The 25,204-nt window shown below is 40.0% G+C and overlaps 3 protein-coding genes and 3 long non-coding RNA genes across 8 annotated transcripts; 2 read left to right on the forward strand and 4 right to left on the reverse strand.

The window, feature by feature from the left end:
• Positions 1 to 5: 5 nt before the first annotated feature.
• Positions 6 to 3,100, reverse strand: LOC124223559 (15-hydroxyprostaglandin dehydrogenase [NAD(+)]-like). Of its 3 annotated transcripts, none has more exons than XM_046635663.1 (8): positions 3,009 to 3,100; positions 1,516 to 1,613; positions 1,155 to 1,281; positions 960 to 1,066; positions 707 to 880; positions 483 to 637; positions 231 to 408; positions 6 to 160 (listed from the first exon to the last, which is right to left on the reverse strand). In XM_046635663.1, exons 2-7 carry the CDS (start codon positions 1,609 to 1,611, stop codon positions 273 to 275), a joined length of 795 nt encoding a protein of 264 aa, XP_046491619.1. In that variant the 5' UTR covers positions 1,612 to 1,613; positions 3,009 to 3,100; the 3' UTR covers positions 6 to 160; positions 231 to 272. The 3 variants fall into 3 exon arrangements, with proteins under 3 accessions (XP_046491619.1, XP_046491616.1, XP_046491617.1); XM_046635660.1 differs by having other exon boundaries at positions 2,927 to 3,058; XM_046635661.1 differs by lacking the exon at positions 3,009 to 3,100 and adding an exon at positions 2,512 to 2,604.
• Positions 391 to 24,913, forward strand: LOC124223759 (uncharacterized). The gene is made up of 4 exons (XR_011177612.1): positions 391 to 457; positions 23,883 to 24,049; positions 24,209 to 24,377; positions 24,481 to 24,913. It is a non-coding gene; the product is annotated as an uncharacterized lncRNA (long non-coding RNA).
• On the reverse strand, positions 3,506 to 7,324 carry LOC124223754 (uncharacterized). Its single transcript, XR_011177613.1, has 5 exons — positions 7,166 to 7,324; positions 6,761 to 6,929; positions 5,329 to 6,657; positions 4,283 to 5,240; positions 3,506 to 3,661 (listed from the first exon to the last, which is right to left on the reverse strand). It is a non-coding gene; the product is annotated as an uncharacterized lncRNA (long non-coding RNA).
• Positions 9,857 to 12,177, reverse strand: LOC124223755 (G-protein coupled receptor Mth2-like). Its single transcript, XM_046635990.2, has 5 exons — positions 11,492 to 12,177; positions 11,239 to 11,317; positions 10,906 to 11,051; positions 10,651 to 10,813; positions 9,857 to 10,532 (listed from the first exon to the last, which is right to left on the reverse strand). Exons 1-5 carry the CDS (start codon positions 12,153 to 12,155, stop codon positions 10,325 to 10,327), a joined length of 1,260 nt encoding a protein of 419 aa, XP_046491946.1. The 5' UTR covers positions 12,156 to 12,177; the 3' UTR covers positions 9,857 to 10,324.
• Positions 16,634 to 18,567, reverse strand: LOC124223756 (G-protein coupled receptor Mth2-like). Its single transcript, XM_069137757.1, has 6 exons — positions 17,904 to 18,567; positions 17,651 to 17,729; positions 17,318 to 17,463; positions 17,063 to 17,225; positions 16,823 to 16,944; positions 16,634 to 16,659 (listed from the first exon to the last, which is right to left on the reverse strand). The coding sequence occupies exons 1-6, from the start codon at positions 18,565 to 18,567 to the stop codon at positions 16,634 to 16,636; spliced, it is 1,200 nt and encodes a 399-aa protein (XP_068993858.1).
• Positions 20,394 to 21,070, forward strand: LOC124223757 (uncharacterized). The gene is made up of 3 exons (XR_011177627.1): positions 20,394 to 20,537; positions 20,696 to 20,807; positions 20,944 to 21,070. It is a non-coding gene; the product is annotated as an uncharacterized lncRNA (long non-coding RNA).
• Positions 24,914 to 25,204: the final 291 nt, after the last annotated feature.

A 25,204-nucleotide genomic window follows, 5' to 3' on the forward strand; every position in this document is an offset into this window, starting at 1 on the left:
CGTCGTAATAACCGTAAATTCTTTTTATTCATTCGTTTATTTGTCATGAAAATAAAAATGCAAACATTTAGTAAAATCCGGTTTCGTGTTGATCTTGCATTTCGCGATTGCTCCAAAGTCGAGATTCTCTTCGCTTTCTCATCGAGAAATCAGCTGTAGCCTGAAATCAAAATCAGGACAATTTCAGACCTCGAATCGTTTCGAAAATCTCTTCTGACGATTTTACCTACAGTTTTAGGTCTCGACGCAATCCGTGGTGTCCACAGCCCGCCTCAAACTCGGACCTTCTTCACTGGTTTATCGGGAAAGTCAGCTTCGTACGGCGGTTCTCCGGCCTGAACCACCCAGACACTGCCGTTCTCCCCGACTCTGATCATGTGGAGCATGCCATCGACCACCGCTTCAACACTGTGGTATGAAAACGTCGGGTGACAGTGATCGCGTCGATCGATGATAGGTGAGAATAGAAACGGGATACCAACCTTTGAGATGGGAAATGGAGCATCATTTCTCTCACGTTAGCAGGAGTCAGACATTCCAGCGTCCTCTCATGACTCTTGGTCATCAGTTGGGTCTCCGTTGCGCTTGGAGACATCGCCATTACTCGGACCGCTGTTTTATCGAAGTGATGGTATTCCTGTGGGAACGAGAATCGAACCCTTAAATCGAGCGACCCTATTTTGCAGAGAAAAATGGTCGAACTTACTCCGAAAGATCGAGTCAAGCCAATGACCGCGTGTTTGGTACTCGAGTAAACTGGGAAAGTCCAAATTGGTATGATGCCCAAGATTGAAGAGACGTTCACTATGGTTCCACCCTTGCCGCCTTTGTTCTTTCCCATGTACTCGAAGCCCAGCAAAGTTCCGCGCACTACGGCTGTCTAAATTTACGAATTTTAAACTCTTGGGATAAATTATTGAAGACACGCAATTCATTTTGTCCGTTTTTTACACACTTACGATGTTTACATTTATCTCCAGTTCCCACCGCGAGTCATCCATTATACCAGCGTTGTTGATGACAATGTCGAGTCCACCGAGTTCCTTCACCGTTTTAGCGAACCCATCTTTAAGTGATGAATAAGAATTATATGCGAGTCACTGGTGAATAATTATTTCGAAATGTTCGTTCTATGTCTCGTAATGCAAAATCACCTTCCAAATCCTGAGCCTTGGCCACGTCGCATACGATAAATATCGCCTTTCCTTTTCCGAATTCCTTTTCCAATTTTTTCACCGCTTCGTCGCCGTTCGAATTTGCCAAATCGAGAATAGCCACGTGCTTTATATTCGTAACACAGCGTTAATATGACTTATGGAAATTTCTATCGGTTATTATTAGAGGTGAAAATCATTTGAGATAATGAAGAAATTCGAAATTAATATTCATTTTGCACAAACGACCATCGCAAACCCCGACTGAACTTTGAAATCGTAAAAACTTATCGGCATTCGATAATGCGACGTGAATGTATTGACAAAAAATATACATGCGTCTTAAATTTAGCGAACTCACCGCAGCTCCGTTTCTTAAAAATTCCGTGGCGTAGGCGAAGCCGATTCCGTTGGCCCCGCCTGTGATAAGTACAACTTTATTTGCTATCGGATCCATTCCTGAAACATCGAAGTGAAAAAATTTAATCAGTTCGTTCTTCAATCCTCCGAGTGCCGCTGTTTTTCAAGTCCGTGGGTGACTCAAAACTTCTACCGTTTGTGAAATTTGTTTAAAACCGTTATTTTTAAATTACTTTTTCTGGGTTTCAACTTTCTCTACTTTTTTCTGTTTTTTGAACGCTATAATATTTGAAAAAAATAAATTTTTAATCCATAGACTTCTCTCTCTAAGATAATGCGATTGCTTTTTGGATTCTTTTTTAAAAATTATTCCGCTGCCTATTTGAACAAAAATTTTACTTTTACACATTATACTTTGAGAGTAGTAAAAAGCTCGAAGTTTCACGTATTCGTTGAGTATAGAAAAGAAAAAATGTGAAAAACCTGTTTTTTTTTCCATTTCTTACGTAATAATTTATTTGTAAGAGTTTACCGGCTCATGCACATAAGGATTTTAGGTTATCCCAAAATCTAAGCGATAAAATAAGATAAGGATACGAAGACTCGTAATCAGACACCAATAGAAATTGAGTATTTTATATAACTTTGGGAACTTCTGTTTTCTATTCCTTTTTTTTATCCACTCATTCTTAAATTCGTTATTTTATTTTTACAATATAAAAGGTACCCTATGCGTCGCAGGACTAACAAACTTAGCCTGTTAGTTTAAACACGCACGTGATAAATAACGAAGAACACGCGTAGGTATAAATAAAAAGATAAAACGACGAGCGAGGAGAAAATTGTCCGTGAAGTAAAATTTGTACGAGCTAGGTTTTCTTTTCAACAAGGTATGTACGCGTAAGAACGTGAAGATGTTTGAAAGTGAATAAAAAAAAAAAAGATTGCGAGCGAAGTCTTTGTATTCTCTGTACTATAGTCGGTTTAAAATTTTTACCTGATCAGGATTTACGCTTCAACTCACTGACTTTACGCGTCTTATATCATCGAACTACGTAAATCCACTGAGCCTTCGCTCTTCTCGATCTAAGCTCGTCTCTCTCGCCCTCTCCGTCTCTTTTCATACTTCAAGTGCAAATTGTCAAATACGATAATTGCCCACAACATGCGTCAGAACCTGCTACAGCTATTGATTTCAAGTTCTTGTATTCTTGGATAGTTTGTCTCATTTTCTAGAATCCGAAATATTTTCAATCGACTTTCTTCTTCAACAAAGTGAGGATAGTTTGAAGTTGAAATTCAATTCTAGATGAAATTGGGATCGGAACAAAGACGACAAATTATCCACGAATATTGTCTCCAAATTCGAAGTAAATCGGTTGAACAGTTTTTCAGATATAAAAATATCTCACCGAGAGAATAGTTGACGTTATTTCTCGATAACAAAACTTTCGACTAACTGTTTGCAAGAAGATTAAATATTGTTTCACTCACTCCTTCGAGACAAGACTCGCGCTGACGAATTTCTGTGAAGTAATGATCGACGTTTGCGGATTTGGCTCACCGATACTACGCAGTCACAATTATACGTTTATAACGATAAGATTGGACGAGCGCATCCATTTTTCAAATAAGGGTTCTCTGCTAATATCGAGTCGCTTATCAATGATGCATAATTCATTTTACCGCAGCATCGGCGGTTGTCAGCTTCAGAGTTCGTGTTATTTCCACACATCGTGTAAGTATTCCGTCAAAGATAAAGTCGGTAAAATAAAATGATCATACAATCAGTTGAAGATTAGCTCGAATTATTTCGTCGTTGAATTAATTCATTATTCTACCTTCCGGTGCTGAGGGTGTAAAAATATTTATTCACAGTCGCTAGAAATAGATGAATATAACAAATTCGAAATATACTCAATCATGGTTTTCTGTTAAATAATCAATTATACATTTCACGAAAGTAATCTCATTGTTAATGGACGTTTCAACGAATGGATTGATTGGAGATTAGCTCTCGTTCAATTCTTCTTTTATTCATCACTCAGTTCTCAGTCGTTAATTTAAAAACGGCGGATATTTCGTCGGGCTTCAAAATATCCAGACAATTTTCGCCGCTCCTCTGCATCATTCCGGTGTTCGAAGCGCTAGGACATAAAGTCAGGATTTGAACCCCAGTTTGATCGTAGTGAAACGTTCTCAAATTCCGCATTTCAAAAACGATTCGAAACTTGAACTGATTAAAATGGTGTTTGCTACCAATTAATTTTATCGGTGGTTCGTTGCATATCACGTGAAATGCTCCGTTGTAGCTTTTCACGCGAATGCCTCTTATCGGTCTCATGTTCCCTCCGATAAAGGCGTCGGTCAAAAAGTATAAAGGTGTTTAAAATTCCTCCAAGAATTACCCGCGATATCTCACGCATTGTGTTGCTAGAGCAGCAATTAAAGGTAGTTGCCAATGTTAATCGTCATCGCGTAAATATTATTCTTGGATATGAAGGTCAGAAAAAAACAGTTTTTTGTGTTAACGTTTCAGCCCGGACAAATATATTTAGGAACATCTGTCACGAACAGAAAATCATGTATGAATAGAAAGTTTTCGTCTCTTGAGCATCCGATGTAAGAATGTATGTAGATAAATATTTACATGTTGGAATCTTACGCTTCCGATGGGAAGCACACGCAAAACGGTCAAAGCCGTCAAATAAGAGACGAAAACTTTTTAATCACACATACCAAGCACAAGAAAACAAATTTGAACCCACTGATGACGAGAGGAATTAACGACAACAGAGTCAGGGCGGCTATGTGGTCTAGTGGAGTAAGGCTCCGGCTCAAGCATCTCTACCAATGTACCAGGTTCGATTCCCGGCTCCGTCGTTAATTTTTCGAAATCGCCAATTTTCCAAATTTATATCTCCCAGAAAATTATGTAATTCGTTAATCGTCATCCTTTGATTTTTTGGTAATGACAACCTTTATTGTCGCCCACTTTCCAACTGTTCGTTTAGTCTTTCTTGTTCCAAACTTCTCTATCCGTCAATGAACTTGTGTAAACGATGTTGCAATAAAATGCGCAAGGTTCAGAAATCATGATGGTAAAGCGCAAATCGTTCAGCGGGTGTTGAAAATTCTTTCTTTTCATCTTGCTCCTCAGTTCTGCAATATCTTTGTTTGTACTTTGAATCACACAAGAGGTAGGAGCGTGACAAAATTAACTAAACAATTGGAATTTATTTCTAAGACAAATTTGAACAGGCGGTATGAAACAGTTGACCTGCTACGGTGAAGCTAGTTTTGCATTCTGGAAGAAGCTATCAGTTCGAAGCGGTCGGGGATGAGAACTTCGCAGACCGGCTCGCTGTTCTCCGATATCCAGACGCTGCCACTCTCACCTCTTTCAATGATTTCCACCAAAGCTTCACCGACGATCTCCGGCCTGGTGGACAGCAGATGCTCGAATTCAGAGGTAATGGACATAATATAAGCCTGCCATTTGAACGATTGGAACCGTTATACAGACTCTTCGGATCCTTTGACGAGAGACTCCGAGACTAGTCATGTCAATGATACCTGTTTCATAGTTTACACTACAAGAGAAGAACAGTGCTGTGCTAACTTTTGCAGTGGTTGTTGCATGATGTCCTTCATAGCCAATCCTCGGTCGACGAATGGACCAAAGTCGCTAACACGACTACTAAGTTCGTCTGTGTGAATGATGGGCTAGAAAATAATGAAATTGAGTTGAATTGAATGGATAAGAAAATGAATGAAATTACAGTGAAATACTGCACAACGGATCTCCACTTGCCTGATCAATGTTGAGAATGAATTACTCGGTGGTTTTCAGCAAGTGTTCCTCTCGTCCGCTGGGTCGAAAATGAGGTATGGATACCTCTCATAAAGACATCTAATCTCTGAAGTTATCATCTTTATATAATGCAGGCAAGAAAATATCTCAACACGACCTCCGGTCATTAATGTTAAATTTATCGCCAAGTCGACTTCTCACATTGTTGGTCTGAATGTGTGACACTAAAAATTGATTGATATTTAGCCCTGCAGCCTGTCAGTCTTGGTTTCCAGGCGATATTTCGTCAGCTTTCGAAGTTATTGAGTTGAGGACGAGGATTTATTCGTAATATCTGAAGAATTAGAATTCAAAGTGAGCGATGGGATTTTTCACGAATAGACAGAAAATTAGATGTTCGAATAACTTCATGTCTACTGTAGAATCGTATCGGCACAGCTGTAACATTATTCAAATTACTTTGTTACACTCGCAGTTTGTCAGAATCGTTACTCTAATCGCTGAAAAGTTTGACAGAATCTTGGTATCTGCAGACCAGGCACGTTGTGTGTAAACACGTTCTGGCCTGGAAATCGGTTCCCGGCATTCACTCCGAACTTTTGAAAACCCAGAAGACGTGATCGTTTCTCAAGTTCCTGAGACACGATCCGATTCATCGCGTTTCGTGCTGACTGTTGGGGTCCAACGAGCATTCGGCAAGCTTCCACAAACCGCTGTGAGAATAACGAGAGATTTGATATTCGGAATGGTTAAAACAGTCTGTGCGGACCAATTGCTGTTACCTACGATGAGTGTAAGAATCCTGCTTCGAATCCTAGCTGAGGTGAGTGACAACAATAATTGAAGCATTGCAATTTATTTCTGATATAATATCGTACAAAAGCGATAACTGGTATTTATGTATTACGTAATTTCATTCGGGTTGGATACTTCAGGGCACTCGAGACTATCCAGGCATATTGCTCAATATGTAAAATAGTTCAACAACACGTGACTGACCAAATCTTACAACGCGACGATCAAAACGCGGTTTCAACTCGTGGTAATGCTTCTTCCGGATTAGCATCCGGCGAAGGTGAACCGATCGTATTACCTTCACCAGGACTAATTTTTCTTGAACAAATAGATACCGCGCTGCAAATTCGTTTCCGGAATGTCTGCTTGACGCCGTCTTTCCAAATGAAAAATCGAAAGATTAGAATACTGTGTAACAGTTCCGAAACTTGATATATCCAGATGAAGGTTGGTCCCGAATTGGTAAATGGGATACATATCCACGCGATCATGTGAATGCCCATCATCAGGGATAATTTCACGTACAAGTTGAACCTGTAAGAAAGAAACAATCTTTGCTTAATTTCAAAGCGAGGAAGTGAATTAAATTTAGACGCTACGATAATTTTACATTTGTATTTGATGATTGCATACGAACCACTGTTTTTGTGCACCGTGACGTTGATTCGACCCTTCGGTCAGAGCAGCCGTCTCTTTTCTTTGTCGCCTCATCGTGCAGAACATCCCAACGTAGAAGAAAATGTTGCAAAGACAAACTGAAGCGTATATCGCAGATTCGATGAACGTTGGCAAATAGTCGACTAAAACTTAACGGAAGCTTCGTATGAACAACTAGGGTGGTCTTCGAGGGTACCAATAGATTGTACAATTAAAACAAAGGAATGTTGAGGAGATTTTACTGCTGACAAACTTTCGCAAAAGGCCAGACAATTGTAGAAACGAATGTGAAAAATCAGATACAGCATATTGAGTTTATCGACAAAACTATCTCGGGTTCGTTGGGAATTTTTATTGACTGAAAAATGTTGATGATGGAACTTACGGAAAAACTCATAGTCTGAGTGGTCAACCCAGTGCATGAAAACCCATACGTAACAGATGAACCCAGGTATTCCTAAGACGATGGGTGAAACCCCAGCATATAGGGCGTAACAAATAAACTTCCCATTTTTACGTTCCCTGACTCGGCGATCAACGGATCGTACATTTCTGAAACAGACGAATGATATTTTCTGCATTGTCGTCCTTTCTGATTTTTATACTCACCAAATTTTGCACTGACATGTCGTATTTCACATCACATCAATTGAAAATCCTACTCAATTGAATACAAGTTAATAAATAATTAGAGAGAGTCGTATCTTGGAAAATCAAGTTTTGCGACTTACCGAAACGTCCGCCAAATATCAAAGCTTATGACTTGCAGCCAGAGAGCGCTGGATATGTTACAATAGTGGACGATAATCGCACCTGTTGGTTACAAAAAAATATTCGATACGTGTTATACAACGTATTTCCAACTAGTTTAATGATTTTTTCCCGCCAACGCTTTAAATAGGAAACAAAGAACTGCGATGATTGTTATCTATACTTGTGTTACCTATCATATATACTAGTGAGTAATCAACAGTATCCAGTATCATTACTGCAGGAATCTGCGAACCGTACGCAAAGGCAAGAATGATGTAGGTGAAGATGTAGCAGCGAATTGCCAATCCGTGATTGTTTTTTAACTGTGGAACCACCGTGTAACCAATGAAGTTGATGATCATGACGATCATTCTAACAATGTACAACAATATTATGATGATCGCCGTAACAATAGCCATATTAACTGAGTGTAAACCTGTTCCGCAGTCGCAAACTCAGGCAAAGTTAATTCCCGATATACACTCGGAACGATTCAAATCCAAAAACACAGCGCGTTCCGTTATATTTCTGAAGCTTAGTCCGGTTCTCCGCTGTGTACTAACCCATTGGCTTCACTTCGCGCCCTCGAATCCCCCACGAAAAGCTTTGTTTAATTAACGAATCGAAATTCATGCTGATTGTAAGAGTGTTAGCAGCCGATTACCTTTATCGTTGGTTTGGATATCGCGCGTAAAGTACGTTGTAGTATATCGACGTGAGTGCCTCGAATAGAAATGAATTTTGCTATGAAAAACGGCCCTGATCGAGAATCACCGTTAAAAATCCTCAAGATCAACTTCCCCAAATCTCCCATAAAGTCTTACCGCGAAATGTTGTTTGGTAAGTCTTAATGTTAATCGTCATTGTCGGAAAAAGCTTGGCTTGCCGATTTCGGCGATTGAACATTCGTTATTTTCATTTGCTTGGACCGAGTCATTCGTTTAGTTCTCTCGGTTGAGGAATTTGTTCGCCGGTCCATGATTTGCGGTCAACGGTGAAACGACGAGGCTGCAAACCACAAATCTACCGACAGATCTCGAAAGGTTCACCTTGTGCCTTGAAACAGAGCGGTCCATTTTTCATCCGTACGTGGAAGATCGTGCTTTTAACTTTACCTGAGGTAGAAGACAAACGTGACGCAAGTACGATATTTCGATTGAACGAGAGAAGAAATGAAAAGCCTAGCCAAGTGCCCGGTAACTTTCAATCAACCGCGTTACCGATAATAAAGTGACAACATTTTTTTATCAGTGGTTATTAGGATTGCCTTATTTGGGGGTTGGAAAAATTTTCATCGGAACGCCCCCAGATCTATTATAAATCATTGAAAAAATGTGTGTGTAAAGTTCAGAAGGTTTTAAATGTAAAATATGCGTAGTTTTTATGATTAGTTATTTCGCGTTCCATGACTTCGTCCATTTGAAAGATACATGGAAATTGCATTCATCGGATTAACGACTGCATATAACCGTAACGAGTCTGTGTTGAGGTATCAAAATACTCGCATTGTCACGTACCATGAGGTAAAAGTCGACAGTTCTGTGTTTGCTGGGCAATTTTTACTCTGAAATATGTGAAAAGATATTGATTTGATGGTTTTTCTATTGGCGATAAGTGTCGAAAAGAAGATCAACAAGAGTCCATGATGAAGATCCAAGTGAGGAGAAAAAAAAAAAAAACTGAAAACTGAGTTCAGATCAAGAGAAAGGATAGACAAAAATATAAATTTCGAGTATAAATTACGCTATTGGAGTTTTCAAAGATACGTAAAAACCCCAGACGGCAGCGAGTTCAACTGAATATCCGACAATGACGCCTAGTTCGGTTCATCGCGATTCACTCACCCGCGGACTCCGGCAGCCACTCCTAAATTTTGCACGAACGACGCGATATGTGCGAATAATGATCCGAAATGCGTTTTGATAAGAATGTCACTTGAAACCAATTACTCGGAAAAATGGATATGATATCTTGCGCCAAGCACTTTGGTTGCTTCCCACGGGATCGTCGTCTATCGATTTCCTGTTTCATTTAGGAAATGGTGCGACGTATCAATTAGGTACCGTTTCAAATTCACAGTGACATGTTTGTTCTGATACAGGTTTGGCATTCGACTTGCCGGATAAGTCAAAGTTTGCACCGTCAGTCCCCTCTTCCAACGACGGACTTGCGGGATAAAAATGCTGAAGTGAGTCGCGGAAAGAACGGGCGTTTTTGCGGTAGTCACAACATTGATAGTAGAGAATGTTAGCATGATAGGTATATTGCATATCAAAAATGGTCTCAGTTGGACAATACAATTCTTTATAGGGTCGGTAAAAAGATAGAATAATAATTAATTCAAATACCGTAGTATATAAAATATTATACTTGTAAAATTCACAAAGTATTGTACCTTCATAGACTGTCGACTGAAGTAGTAAAACATATTTTTGACATTTTATTAGCTGCGTAAGTGCCCGTTGAGCGGAGCGAAATAAGATGTATAAATTTTCAGTTAAAACTGAATGCTCGAAATGAAAAATGATGGAACGATCTACAGGTCTGAGAAATCGTGAGATAAATATTCGGCACTGAGGATATTATCGACGCACCTTACAAACCGAGTTCCGTATAAAGTACGACAGTGTTTACCTAAAACTGTAAGGAAATCGTTCAGTATATCGAAAAAGTTATAAATTTACGCAGCTATTTGTTCGTTCGGGCGACGAAGCCTTGAAACAAAGACGTGAAAAATCAGTGTGGGTGTTTGGAAAGGGATCATCGTGATAAATGGAAGCGAAAAATACGCCTACCAATTCAACACTTGGTGAAATAGTTTGCTCGCGTAGCGTTTGACTCTACCGTTCCACAAAAAAATATGTAACAAAAATCCACTCTGAATAGCTTCTTCCAAGAAGAAGACGTGAGTCAGCCAAGCTGTCGGCCAGGTGTACCACACGATCCATACTATCGAATGGATTCCAGTCAGTAACAGCAATTTCATGTGTAGCTTGAACCTGAATGAAAATCACGAATACGATAAGTAATCATATTCTGGCATGACTATTTTTATTGAATCTACGGATCCGTCTGTCTCGACAAATCGGAAAAGTTAAATAGTATTTCACGGCGTACCATTGTCTCCTATCTGCGTAGTGTTCGTTTGACAAATCTGTCAAAGGCCTTGTGTCCTTTTTGAATTTGTTTAGTACACGCGCCGTCGTCGAGTATAAGAAAATATTGCAGAGACTACCAGCGAGAACTATTCCGACACTCGTCCAATGTTTGAATGCAGTCACTGGAAATACGGAGAAATGATAACCATTTATGTTTCAATCTCATAACCAATTACCGAGGATTTATGGAAGAGTGACGACGATTCGAACTCACCGCCCGGATCGTCGTAGGTGAACGGTATCTTGGTCGAAGCCTCGTTGACGACCGCAACCATTAAGATCGGTCCTAGCCAAGCGTAGATGGCGTAACATGTGAATTTTTTTCTCGTTCGTTCCCTCATTTGTAAAGTATTTGAACTCCTGAAACAGAAAGGGGAGCGCGCGCGAACTGATTAGAAAATATTACCGTCACAGATGTTTGCATAACGGTCACTTATCTGAAATGGGCTCGTGTATGAAATATCAAAATCAAAAGCGCTACACGTTACCGGATAATTCTACGGTACGATGAAATCGCTGGTGTTTAGAAAACGGTATTTAAACTCACCGGAACGATCTCCACATCTCAAAGTTCATCACGTTGAGCCAGGATATTATGGAAAAAACGGAGAACCGTACAAGCTCAACTGAAAAGTGAATTTATCGTTAGAGTAGCTTTATAGAATTTGGCAACTGATATTGTAACACTTTTCACAACAACTAGAATAAGCGATGAAATTTCAATGTGAGACAAAAAAAAGTCCCACAAACATTATCATCATTGTCCAAATACGTGCACATGTTTTTTTTTTCCCCATTACCGAAAATCGTGAAGAAAACGGGATACTCTGGCAATTCGTACGTAAGCATCGCTCCCCACACTCCCACGTATGCCAGAGCATAAGTGGCAACGTAACACCGAAAAATCAATCCGTGGGAAGTCTTGAGTTCCGGAATCACAGAGTAGCCGATGAAAATCATCAGCATGGTTAAACCAGCTATAGACATGCAAAATTTATCCCAGTCGGTTACCAATACCCATGTGTAGCAGACTTTGGCGACAAAGTTCGCCTTTTTCGGATCCCACAGAAGACAATATTTCTCATAACTCGACTGTGATCCTGCCTTGAAATCTACAATGGATGATCTCGTCCAGTCAGCGATGCAAGGATCATGAGTGACCGGGTGGTGCTTATGATTCGGGATATCGACTTCGACTCCAAGTTCGTTCGTCAATTCTCCAATTTTCACCAAGATTAGAGGCGCGTCGTTATTCGACTCGCAGCGACCCGGCAGCCGAACCATTCCTGGATGACAGCAAAATATTGGCAGCAAAATGTGTCTTGATCTGTTCGCAGACTCTGATCCGTTAAAATCGGCGACGTTATTTTCTGGAAGCGGAAGTTCCGTTCCGTTACCGTTGATCTCTACCGACGGCCGGATCAGAGTCAGAATCACAACGAGCAAACACGTCGGCACGAGCATTTTTTATGTGAGCGCTCGACGCGAGAACTATAATTAAACTGACCAAGAACGATGATAAGTGCATATATAAAATTACTTTTATTGCGAAGGAATGGATGCGGAATGATTACGTCACGAGAGAAAATGTTTCAGATATTTGACTACTTTTCATGTGACCTTGTGTGGAATCAAGCCAGGGTTTTTCGACAAAGACTGGGCGAAATGTCGACAAGAATCCGTTTTAAATTCCATGATTTAACGGCTTTTACGCTTTCATTGAATAAAAAAAAAGCGGATTATTCGAAGTTTGAATCCCTCGCAGCATTTTATTTGTTAATGTCTCCAAGGTTACGTCATTTGCTCGAGTAAACCGCAATACGTTGTTTCCTCTTGAGCTTGGATCCTAACAACGGTTTAACAAGCTCAAGTATCGCATATCCGACTTACTGTTTATTGTTCGTCAGACACTGGAAAGTGTAACAACAATTTATTCTCATTTTGCAAAAATTAAATTTACAATCGTACTCGAACGAATAGATGAATCATACGTGATGATTAATTCGTAATAAAAAGAAATGTGTAAAACAATTTTCATTTCTCGCCTGAAACACAGCAGTGTGAATAATTTCTTCATTTTATCTAGGTTTCGCAAATTATAAAGAAACATTGGCGTACAGAATTATCATTCATACATTTTATGATCCACCATTGTTTTCAAAACGTCTAACTTTCAAATTTTGAAGCGTACATTGTCTTTCTTTTTATTTATCTTTTTCTTCTTGTTGAAATTCAAAATCGTCTTTCTGGATTTCACTCATTGAACTAACGTGTTCTTGACGACGACTTGGTTATTACATGTGCGCTTCGGCGGCGAAGTGAGGATCTACGTTCCTTGGGTTTCGAATATCGGTCGATCGATTTTTGTCGTACTTGGATCTTGGTTCACACTGCTTGTCCACTGAGAGGATCTTCGTCAATACCGATGGTCTTCAAGTATACATGAGATTGCTGTACTCATTATCAGGAATTTTAACTTCTCCAAAGTCCTTGTTCTGACTTCAGGTGGGGATCGTTGAAGCGTTACATATTCAAGCCGAAGAGGAATTAATTTGATTGAAAAAGAAAGGAATAGGAAGAAGAAAAAAAAAATTGATGCAGTTGCACGACTCACCGATAGTTCCGCCAAATATCAAAACATAAACTTCCAGTTTCGTAAGCTGGCAGCATCTGAGGTATGAACGCTGATATCGCAGGTCTTCTTTTTTGTTCCGTTCGTTGCTCGCGCATGGAATAAAGTAAAATAACGAAATGAAGAGACTACACATTGTCAATTGTGGAGAAAAATTGGAGACAACTGGAATATCTCTCATATCTGTGTAACCCAGTCTACATAATCACATGATTAATCATTACGAATAGTTTCAAGTTTTCTGGATTCCACGTGAACTTGGATGAAAAAATTTGTAGCGAATCAAGGTGATGCGTATTGTTTGTAAGCCTTTGAGGAATGATCTTCCTCTATTCTTTTTTCACGTCGTTATTTATAAACGCAAACGTTGTAACAGGTACCAACTCTACAGTCGCACGTTTTACGTCAAGTATAAGTGACCAGACGAATTTCTTACCAAGTTGGAAACGATATATCATGCAGCTTTTACGTGGCAATTGGTACGTTCGGGAGTGACGAATATCGCTCAACTTATGTAATGGTTACACGGAATGGTAGCTTTGTTCGAGGGAGATACACGGGGGATTGACACCAGTGAGGCAACACTCTCATCATCCGCTACCGGAACCCTGCAGAACTTCAAGTCGAAACGAATCAACCGCATTGCGTGAACCGGGTCTAGTTTCTCCTGAACGCGACACGATTCTGCGAAATCGTTCCCGCAAAGCCTGTTTAACGCTGTCTTTCCATACGAAACATCCGAATATAGAAATACTGTGTATCAGTTCCATTACTTGATATACCCAACTGAACCATGAGGGTAGTAGTTCTTCAATTAGCTGAAATGGTATGAATGGCCACGTGAACATGTGAATACCCATTATACAGAATAGTTTCACGTACAAGTTGAACCTGCGGAGAAGGAAAGAGTCGTCGCCTGATTATAAAGTCTAGGAAGTGTACTGGTTCCGCATGAAGCCACTACGACGTTACTTGTTATTCTTTGTTAATCCAACCAAAATAATAGCGAACTGTATATTTTTGTCCGTGTCACGATCACATACGTACCACTGTTTCTGAACGCCGCCGTAACGTCGATTCGAACCTTCCGTCAAAGCATTCGTGTCTTTTTTCTGCCGTCTCATTACGCAAACCATCGATATGTAGAAGGAAACATTGCAAAGAAAAACTGTGGTGAATACCCCAGTGTCGATGTAGATTCCCAACCGCAGATCTTCTTCTGTAATTCAACGGAAGCTGTAGTCTACGAACGCTACACTTGATCGCAATGAAAACCGGAATTCAACCAAAATGGCTAATGCAAGTTGGAAAACAAATATTTGGATCGCGTGACAATCTTCGGACTCATTACGGAAATTTGTGACGGTTGTTAAGTATCAGTTATTGGAACTTACTCGAAATTTCGTAGGCTTTCTGCTCAGCCGTGCTCGTGGCGTGCAACCATTCGTATAAACCAATAATCTCAGGTACCACTAAAAATCCGGGTATTAACAAAGCGTACATCGAGTACCATCCGCACTTTTTATTTCCGCTTCTCCTGAGGCGATGATCAACATTACGTACGTTCCTGGAATAGATGAATAATCTTTTCGTCATTCTCACCCTTCAGAATTTTCTTCATCTCTGCTTCATCTCTTACTGTTATGTCCTGATGAGACTTCTACTCGAATAAATGAATAATCAGACAATTGATAGGTACAAGTGGGGCAATCGATGTTTTGAGAATAAAAAATTTCTGTCTCACCGAAACGTCCACCAAACGTCGAAGCTCATGACTTGCAGCCAGAGAGCGCTGGAGATGTTGAAATAGTGTATAACAATTCCACCTGTCCGGGCTGAAAAAAAACTACATTATAAATATCACACAGAAATATTGTTGACGGGTTTGATAGGTTTGATGCTCACAGGTTTAGAATGGCAATCGAAAAATAGCATTGATTACTGTTTGTGTTTTCGTTACCTATGATTCTTCTTGCTATTTCGGCACTGTAAATATTCTTTAAAAATAGAACCCCGAAGTACACGTGGAAAGGAACGATGTAGGTGAAGATGTAGCAGCGGATTTCTAGATTATGTCTGTTTTTCAACTCTCGTATCCACGTATAACCAACGAAGTTCACGATCATGACAATCGTAGTAACAACCCACAATGATAAAGACAAGATTGATGGTAGATCCAGATACATTGTCACCTTGGTCCGGTACAGACGAGTTTCGATTATAAATCGGGCCAAAGTTGATTCCCAGACTTCACCGGTAACTTCGAAAACCCGAGACGGCAGCGAGTTCAACTGAATATCCGACAATGACGCCTAGTTCGGATCACCGCGATTCACTCACCCACGGACTCCGGCAGCCACTCCTAAATTTTGCACGAACGAGGCGATATGTGTGAATAATGATCCGAAATGCGTTTTGATAAGAATATCACTTGAAACCAATTACTCGGAAAAATGGATATGATATCTTGCGCCGAGCCCTTTGGTTGCTTCCCACGGGATCGTCGTCGATCGATTTCCTGTTTCATTTAGGAAATGGTGCGACGTAATAATTAGGTACCGTTTCAAATTTACATTGACATGTTTGTTCTGATACAGGTTTGGCCTTCGACTTGCCGGATAAGTCAAAGTTTGCACCGTCAGTCCCCTCTTCCAACGATGGACTTGCGGGATGAAAATGCTGAAGTGAGTCGCGGAAAGAACGGGCGTTTTGCGGTCGTCACAAAATTGATAGTAGGGAATGTTAGTAACAGTACATAGTGATAGTAGTTGACGCGAATGGAAACCTTTGAATATGAAATTTGTGTTCTACGTTCACGGTACCAGGATGATAGGTATATTGCATATCAAAAATGGTGTCAGTTGGACAATACAATTCTTTATAGGGTCAGTAAAAAGATAGAGTAATAATTAATTCCAATACCATAGTATATATAATATTGTACTTGTAAAATTCGCCAAGTATTGTACCTTCATAGACTGTCGACTGAAGTAGTAAAACATTTTTTTGACATTTTATTATCTGCGTAAGTGCCCGTTAAGGAGACACCATGGGAACTGTGAAATTTGAACAATACTGTCGTTCTGCAGAGCGGAATAAGATGTATAAATTTTCAGTTAAAACTGAATGCTCGAAATGAAAAATGATGGAACGATCCACAGGTCTGAGAAATCGTGAGATAAATGTTCGGCATTGAGGATATTAGTATCGACGCACCTTACAAACCGAGTTCCGTATAAAGTACGACAGTGTTTACCTAAAACTGTAAGGAAATCATTCAGTATATCGAAAAAGTTATAAATTTACGCAGCTATTTGTTCGGTCCGGCGACGAAGCCTTGAAACGAAGACGTGAAAAATCAGTGTGGGTGTTTGGAAACGGATCATCGTGATAAGCGGAAGCGAAAAATACCCCAACCAACACAACACTTGGTTAAATAGTTTGCTCGCGTAGCGTTTTACTTTATCATTCCACAAAAAAATATATAACAAAAGTTCACACTGAATAACTTCTACCAAGGCGAAGACGTGGGTCAGCCAAGCTGTCGGCCAGGTGTACCACACGATCCACACTATCGAATGGACTCCAGTCAGTAACAGCAATTTCACGTGTAGCTTGAACCTGAATGAAAATCACGAATACGATAAGTAATCATATTCTGGCATGACTATTTTTATTGAATCTACGGATCCGTCTGTCTTGACAAATCGGAAAAGTTAAATAGTATTTCACGGCGTACCATTGTCTCCTATCTGCGTAGTGTTCGTTTGACAAATCTGTCAAAGGCCTTGTGTCCTTTTTGAATTTGTTTAGTACACGCGCCGTCGTCGAGTATAAGAAAATATTGCAGAGACTACCAGCGAGAACTATTCCGACACTCGTCCAATGTTTGAATGCAGTCACTGGAAATACGGAGAAATGATAACCATTTATGTTTCAATCTCATAACCAATTACCGAGGATTTATGGAAGAGTGACGACGATTCGAACTCACCGCCCGGATCGTCGTAGGTGAACGGTATCTTGGTCGAAGCCTCGTTGACGACCGCAACCATTAAGATCGGTCCTAGCAAAGCGTAGATGGCGTAACATGTGAACTTTTTTCTCGTTCGTTCCCTCATTTGTAAAGTATTTAAACTCCTAAAACAGAAAGGGGAGCGCGCGCGAACTGATTAAAAAATATTATCGTCACAGATGATTGCATAACGGTCACTCATCTGAAATGGGCTCGCGTGTGAAATACCAAATTCAAAAGCGCTACACGTTACCGGATAATTCTACGGTACGATGAAATCGCTGGTGTTTAGGAAACGGTATTTAAACTCACCGGAACGATCTCCACATCTCAAAGTTCATGACGTTGAGCCAGGATATTATGGAAAAAACGGAGAACCGTATAAACTCAACTGAAAAGTGAATTTATCGTTAGAGTAGCTTTATAGAATTTGGCAACTGATATTGTAACACTTTTCACAACAACTAGAATAAGCGATGAAATTTCAATGTGAGACAAAAAAAAGTCCCACAAACATTATCATCATTGTCCAAATACGTGCACATGTTTTTTTTTCCCCCATTACCGAAAATCGTGAAGAAAACGGGATACTCTGGCAATTCGGACGTAAGTGCCGCTCCCATCAGTCCCACGTATACCAGAGCATAATTGGCAACGTAACACCGAAAAATCAATCCGTGGGGAGTCTTGAGTTCCGGAACCACAGAGTAGCCGATGAAAATCATCAGCAAGGTTGAAATAGCTATAAACGCGCAAAATTTATCCCAGCCGTTTACCAATACCCACGTGTAGCAGACTTTGGCGACAAAGTTCGCCTTTTTTGGATCCCACAGAAGACAATATTTCTCATAACTCCACAGTGATCCTGCCTTGAAATCCACAATGGATGATCTCGTCCAGTCAGCGATGCAAGGATCATGAGTGACCAGGTGGTGCTTATGATTCGGGATATCGACTTCGACTCTAAGTTCGTTCGTCAATTCTCCAATTTTCACCAAGATTAGAGGCGCGTCGTTATTCGACTCGCAGCGACCCGGCAGCCGAACCATTCCTGGATGACAGCAAAATATTGGCAGCAAAATGTGTCTTGATCTATTCGCAGACTCTGATCCGTTAAAATCGGCGACGTTATTTTCTGGAAGCGGAAGTTCCGTTCCGTTACCGTTGATCTCTACCGACGGCCGGATCAGAGTCAGAATCACAACGAGCAAATACGTCGGCACGAGCATTTTTTATGTGAGCGCTCGACGCGAGAACTATAATTAAACTGACCAAGAACGATGATAAGTGCATATATAAAATTACTTTTATTGCGAAGGAATGGATGCGGAATGATTACGTCACGAGAGAAAATGTTTCAGATATTTGACTACTTTTCATGTGACCTTGTGTGGAATCAAGCCAGGGTTTTTCGACAAAGACTGGGCGAAATGTCGACAAGAATCCGTTTTAAATTCCATGATTTAACGGCTTTTACGCTTTCATTGAATAAAAAAAAGCGGATTATTCGAAGTTTGAATCCCTCGCAGCATTTTATTTGTTAATGTCTCCAAGGTTACGTCATTTGCTCGAGTAAACCGCAATACGTTGTTTCCTCTTGAGCTTGGATCCTAACAACGGTTTAACAAGCTCAAGTATCGCATATCCGACTTACTGTTTATTGTTCGTCAGACACTGGAAAGTGTAACAACAATTTATTCTCATTTTGCAAAAATAAAATTTACAATCGTACTCGAACGAATAGATGAATCATACGTGATGATTAATTCGTAATAAAAAGAAATGTGTAAAACAATTTCCATTTCTCGCCTGAAACACAGCAGTGTGAATATTGCATATCAAAAATGGTGTCAGTTGGACAATACAATTCTTTATAGGGTCAGTAAAAAAATAGAATAATAATTAATTCAAATACCATAGTATGTACAATATTATACATGTAAAATTCACCAAGTATTGTACCTTCATAGACTGTTGACCGAAGTGTTGAAACACATTTCTGAAATCTTATCAGCTGTATAAACTCCTTTGAGTAAAAACTCTAATAACTCAAAAATTTCGACAATACTGTTGTGTGAACATGAATGAAATATAATAAATCGTAGTGAAAACTGACCACACGAAATGAAAAATGATGGCATAATCATTGAGTCTTAGGAATCTTGAGACTATTATTGGGCACTTGAAGCCTCTACAGGTACACCAAATTTCGAATTTGAAAATACCAAAAAAATTGCTGATAAAATTGAAAACTTACCTCGACTCACCCCTATTTTCACCTTCACGGGGTCGCAAGTTCAAATAATAAGTTCTGAATTGAAATCCGGTACCCAAAATAACCCCGGGTATCAATTTTGGTGTAATTTGGTCGGTTGTATGTGGCTACCAGTTTTGGGACGAAATCTACAAAAACTCGTACCAGTTAACCGGTTCAACCGGTAAACCTATTAATAATGAAACGTCAATCATCTACGATGTATACATTCAAATGCCCGCAAGTCAAATTCAAATCTCTAACTGATTACTCGGACGATGGTCTCTTAATATAATTAAAAAATTATACAACCGAGTGATTCTTCGTAAATGCAGAGACTTCGTCGATAGAACGGAGCTTCGACTGGAAACACGTAGAACTGATTGTGGTGCAGTTTGCTCGTGGTCTCGGTTAAGGTCACGTGGTACTCCTACCCTTACCAACCGAGTAAACTCACCCTTTTTCTTATTATATTAAATAAAGAAACGAACGGAAGGGGTTCAAATTTAGACTGTGCATCGGTTTCTTGAAAAAGGGTGAGTTTGCTCGGTCGATAAAGGTAGGAGTACCGCATGACCTTAAACACGCAATCTTCCTTTTCACTTTCCTGATTGTCCGTGCCGCCAAGAAGTGAAAAAATATGTTCTTTACAAACATATTCAACAATTGCATATGCAATTACTTGTTCCGATTGATTATAAAATTTGACGTCTGTTTGATGGATTTTTAAAACATAACCAAATTGCGTGATGATAACAAAACATTTATTGTCCATCAAATATTGGAAAGAGTAACAATAATTTTTTTAGAACGAAAATATCGAATTCTAATAGTCGTATGGAATCCTGGGACGACTATGGACACAAAGAAGCATCGATGCTTCTCTCGAATAAAAGTGAATGGATTGAAACACGGTTGTTTATTTGGAACCAGGAAAATAAGATGGTAATACTTGACGACTTTAACGTCACAAGGACAAGAAACGAAAATCAGGAGCTTGGAGGATTGCTTTCTTTTTTTGATCCACTGCAAATATGATCCAACCAATCCAATACTACGTGATATTGTTTGATCGCTGACCGTTTGATATCATCTTTCCACAGGAAAATATAGAATACCAGAAAACTCTGCAGAACTTCTTGCAAGAAGTAGACGTGGGTCATCCAAATTGTCGGCCAGGTGTACCACGTGATCCATATTATCGAATGGATACCGGTCAGTAAAAGGAGTTTCGTGTGTAGCTTAACCCTGGAAGAAAGCGATCGATACTATCAGTGATTAAAACGCAGTAAAAATTTGAAGTGAATCTATGAATATCGACGACTCAGAAAAGTTTTATTTCAATCCATAGCCAACCATTTTCTTCCAACGTCTCTGTTCGAGGAGTTGGTCAAACGCTCCGTGTCCGTTTTGAATTTCTTGAGTATCCGGGCCGTCGCTAAGTACAGAAGGATGTTGCAGGCAAAACTAACAGAAACTACCCCCGAAGTTATCCAGTGTTTGAAAGCAACCACTGTAAATAAGTACAGATAATGATTCTTTAAAATTACTTTCATAAATTATCGTTAGGGAGTACTTATGACAGAGTGACGACGATTCGAACTTACCTCCTGGATCGTCGTAGGTGAATGGTATCAACGTTGCAGCCTGATCGACAACCAAAACCATCAAGATCGGTAAGAGCCAAGCGTAGATCGCGTATCGGATGAACTTTTTTCTCGTTCTGTCCCTGATTCCTTGCGCATCTATATTTCTGTAACGGAAAAACACTAGTACGGAATCTTGGAAGTACTTTCATGCCTTAAGATCTACGGATACTGGTCTGATGTTTTAAACAGATTTCGTACGTATCGATATCTGAGAGCTGACGTTTCGAAAATAGTTTTTCAACTTACTGAAACGATCTCCACATGTCAAAGTTCATCACGTTAAGCCAGAAGACAACGGAAAACGAACAGAAGCGTATAAGTTCAACTGAAAAAAAAAATTATTAGTTAAAAAATATTATGTTTTTGTGGGTAAGACTACTAAATCGCTCCGCGAAATTCCTTTCTTCGGAGGGTGGTTTCACCCCCTTAAAGTGTTTAATGGCAGATAAATAAAAATACGTTACGCTTAGTTTTTAGTCTACTATGACACATTACAAAAGTAATAAAATCAGAGCGTTCGACCTGGGATATCTTCGTTGTAAGTTCTGGGTTTTTTTCAACGTTACCTGAAATAGTGAAGTAAACAGGGTGATCTGACAATTCAATCGTAGAAATTGCCCCCCACAATCCCACGAATCCGAACGTGTAAGTCGCCACGAAGCATCGGAAAATTAATCCATGGGAAGTCTTCAGTTCCGGAATCACGGAGTAAGCTATGAAAATAACGAGCATAGTAGCAGCAGAAACGAATGCGCAAAATATTTCCCAGTTTCCTACTGTCACCCACGTGCGGCACACCTTGGCAATAAACTTTGTACTTTTCGGATCCCAGAGCAGACAATAATGGTCATGACTCGATTTTGTGTCGAATTTCGGCGCGTAGATCGATCCGTTTGAAAACACTGCTGCAATATCTACAATGGATGGTCTCGTCCAGTCAGCGATGCAAGGATCATCGACGAACAGGTGATAATCCTGTTCGAGGGCTTTCTCCTCATCTCTGACAACGTTGATAAATTCCTTAATTTTCGACAGAGATGCAGGACTGCTGTCATCCGGCTCGCATCGACCAGGCAACCGGACCATTCCTGGAGGACAGCAGAGCGGTATGCACGTTTTAAGTTGACACGCACATCCGAAAGTCTCATTAAACACGGTCCACGTTACGTTGGGTACCAAAGTTCCACCGTATTTCTTCGCCAATCCCGAACCGTCGAGTTTCACTCCGGTCAAATTGACTGTGGCGTCTTCTGAACATGACACTCTGGATCCGTCAACGTTAACGATCATCGACAGTACCATTGGTACCAGAACTACCGAGAGAAGGTACAACGACGTCCGCACAACCATTATTTACTACAGATCACCGAGAGTTCTCAGTGCAAACTGACTTGGAAGAATATTGATCCGTACGACTATATCAAGCTCGGAATAGCAATCATGGGAAACAGAAGCTTGTGGTCAGCGCTATAAACCTGATAAAACAGATACAGCTGAGTCCTGAGGGGAAACCTTTTGATAAAAAATCTATACTTCACTTTTACGGTACAAGTAATATCCCAACGTTGACCAATGATTAATATTAATATCCACCAATGGCAGTTTCATGGTAACACTTTATGGGAGATCTTCGGAGGTCAATTTTGTGGAATTTTGAACGGTATTTCCTGAGCCGTGCTATTTTTTAAGTAAAACATAATCCTGATAAGAGGAACTTACGTGTAAAGCCGCCACGTGATTTGCGGACGATATCCCAACCACCGATAAAAGTAATCGGCTGCAAACGCTAATTATAATCAGAACGAATTTTCATTCGTTAATTCAACACAGTTTTTGGTGCTGAATTCGAGACTGCCTACCGAAGCCGATGGGTCAGTACGCGGTGAAAAATTGGATTGTGCTTCGGAAGTCTGTCGGAACGCGCCACTTTTTTGGATTTGAAAAGTTACAGGTGTATATCGGGAATTGACATTGTCTGAGTTTGCGATTGCGGAGCGCGTTGACACTCAATTAAAATGGAAATATATTTGTCTTTAGAGCTATTCATAATGCTGATCTTATACATTGTTAGAATAATCGTCATGATCATTAACTTCATTGGTTACACGGTGGTTCCACAGCTAAAAACCAATCACGGATTAGCAATTCGCTGCTACATTTTCACCTACATCATTCTTGCCATTGTGTACGGTTGTATTTACGAAGCAATAATACTGGATTCTGCTGATTCCTTACTAGTACGCCTAATAGGTAACACAAGCATAGATAACAATCATCGCAGTTCTTTGTTTCCTATTTAAAGCGTTGGCGGACAAAAATCATTAAACTAGTTGGAAATACGTTGTATAACACGTATCGGATATTTTTTTGTAACCAACAGGTGTGATTGTCGCCCACTATTGTAACATATCCCGCGCTCTCTGGCTGCAAGTCATAAGCTTTGATATTTGGCGGACGTTTCGGTAAGTCGCAAAACTTGATTTTCCAAGATACGACTCTCTCTAATTATTTATTAACTTGTATTCAATTGAGTAGGATTTTCAATTGATGTGATGTGAAATACGACATGTCAGTGCAAAATTTGGTGAGTATAAAAATCAGAAAGGACGACAATGCAGAAAATATCATTCGTCTGTTTCAGAAATTTACGATCCGTTGATCGCCGAGTCAGGGAACGTAAAAATGGGAAGTTTATTTGTTACGCCCTATATGCTGGGGTTTCACCCATCGTCTTAGGAATACCTGGGTTCATCTGTTACGTATGGGTTTTCATGCACTGTAATGACAACTCAGACCTTGAGTTTCTGAGTAAGTTCCATCATCAACATTTTTCAGTCAATAAAAAGTCTGGCCTTTTGCGAAAGTTTGTCAGCAATAAAATCTCCTCAACATTCCTTTGTTTCAATTCTACAATCAAATGGTACCCTCGAAGACCACCCTAGTTGTTCATACGAAGCTTCCGTTAAGTTTTAGTCGACTATTTGCCAATGTACATCGAATATGCGATATACGCTTCAGTTTGTCTTTGCAACATTTCCTTCTACGTTGGGATGTTCTGCACGATGAGGCGACAAAGAAAAGAGACGGCTGCTCTGACCGAAGGGTCGAATCAACGTCACGGTGCACAAAAACAGTGGTTCGTATGCAATCATCAAATACAAATGTACAATTATCGTTGCGTCTAAGGTCAATTCACTTCCTCGCTTTGAAATTAAGCAAAGATTGTTTCTTTCTTACAGGTTCAACTTGTACGTGAAATTATCCCTGATAATGGGCATTCACATGATCGCGTGGATACGTATCCCATTTACCAATTCGGGATCAACCTTGGACTGGATATATCAAGTTTCGGAACTGTTACACAGTATTCTGATGTTTCGATTTTTCATTTGGAAAGACGGCGTCAAGCAGACATTCCGGAAACGAATTTGCAGCGCGGTATCTATTTGTTCAAGAAAAATTAGTCCTGGTGAAGGTAATACGATCGGTTCACCTTCGCCGGATGCTAATCTGGAAGAAGCATTACCACGAGTTGAAACCGCGTTTTGATCGTCGCGTTGTAAGATTTGGTCAGTCACAGGTTGTTGAACTAATTCACATATTGAGCAATATGCCTCGATAGTCTCGAGTGTCCTGAAGTATCCAACCCGAATGAAATTACGTAATACATGAATACCGGTTATCGCTTTTGTACGATATTATACCAAAAATAAATTGCAATGCTTGAATTATTGTTTCCACTCACCTCAGCTAGGATTCGATGCAGGATTTGTTCACCCAACGTTCATAACAACAACTGGTCCGCAAAAACTGTTTTAATCATCGTGAATAACAAACCTCTAATTATTCTTGGAAACTTGCCAAGTGCTTGTTGGACCCTGTAAGCCAGCATGAATTGCGATGAATCAGATCGTGCCTCAGGGAGTTGAGAAACCGCCACACCTTCTGGGTCTTCAAAAGAGT

Source organism: Neodiprion pinetum, chromosome 7 (assembly GCF_021155775.2).
Source record: "Neodiprion pinetum isolate iyNeoPine1 chromosome 7, iyNeoPine1.2, whole genome shotgun sequence".
Classification (NCBI taxonomy): Eukaryota; Metazoa; Arthropoda; class Insecta; order Hymenoptera; family Diprionidae; genus Neodiprion; species Neodiprion pinetum.

Bases quoted from the DNA above. Each gene is read 5' to 3' on its own strand.
- LOC124223756 (XM_069137757.1), bottom strand. From the start codon at position 18,567: ATGCTCGTGCCGACGTATTTGCTCGTTGTGATTCTGACTCTGATCCGG. The intron at 17,226-17,317 runs GTGAGTTCGAAT...CCGTATTTCCAG, and splicing joins CACCTACGACGATCCGGGCG to TGACTGCATTCAAACATTGG. The intron at 16,660-16,822 runs GTGAACTTTTGT...CTTCGTTTCAAG, and splicing joins CTTGGTAGAAGTTATTCAGT to GCTTCGTCGCCGGACCGAAC.
- LOC124223559 (XM_046635663.1), bottom strand. From the start codon at position 1,611: ATGGATCCGATAGCAAATAAAGTTGTACTTATCACAGGCGGGGCCAAC. The intron at 1,067-1,154 runs GTGATTTTGCAT...CATCACTTAAAG, and splicing joins CAAGGCTCAGGATTTGGAAG to ATGGGTTCGCTAAAACGGTG. The intron at 409-482 runs GTTGGTATCCCG...TTCATACCACAG, and splicing joins CTCCATTTCCCATCTCAAAG to TGTTGAAGCGGTGGTCGATG.
- LOC124223755 (XM_046635990.2), bottom strand. From the start codon at position 12,155: ATGCTCGTGCCGACGTGTTTGCTCGTTGTGATTCTGACTCTGATCCGG. The intron at 11,052-11,238 runs GTGAGTTTAAAT...TTTCTGTTTCAG, and splicing joins GAGATGTGGAGATCGTTCCG to GAGTTCAAATACTTTACAAA. The intron at 10,814-10,905 runs GTGAGTTCGAAT...CCGTATTTCCAG, and splicing joins CACCTACGACGATCCGGGCG to TGACTGCATTCAAACATTGG.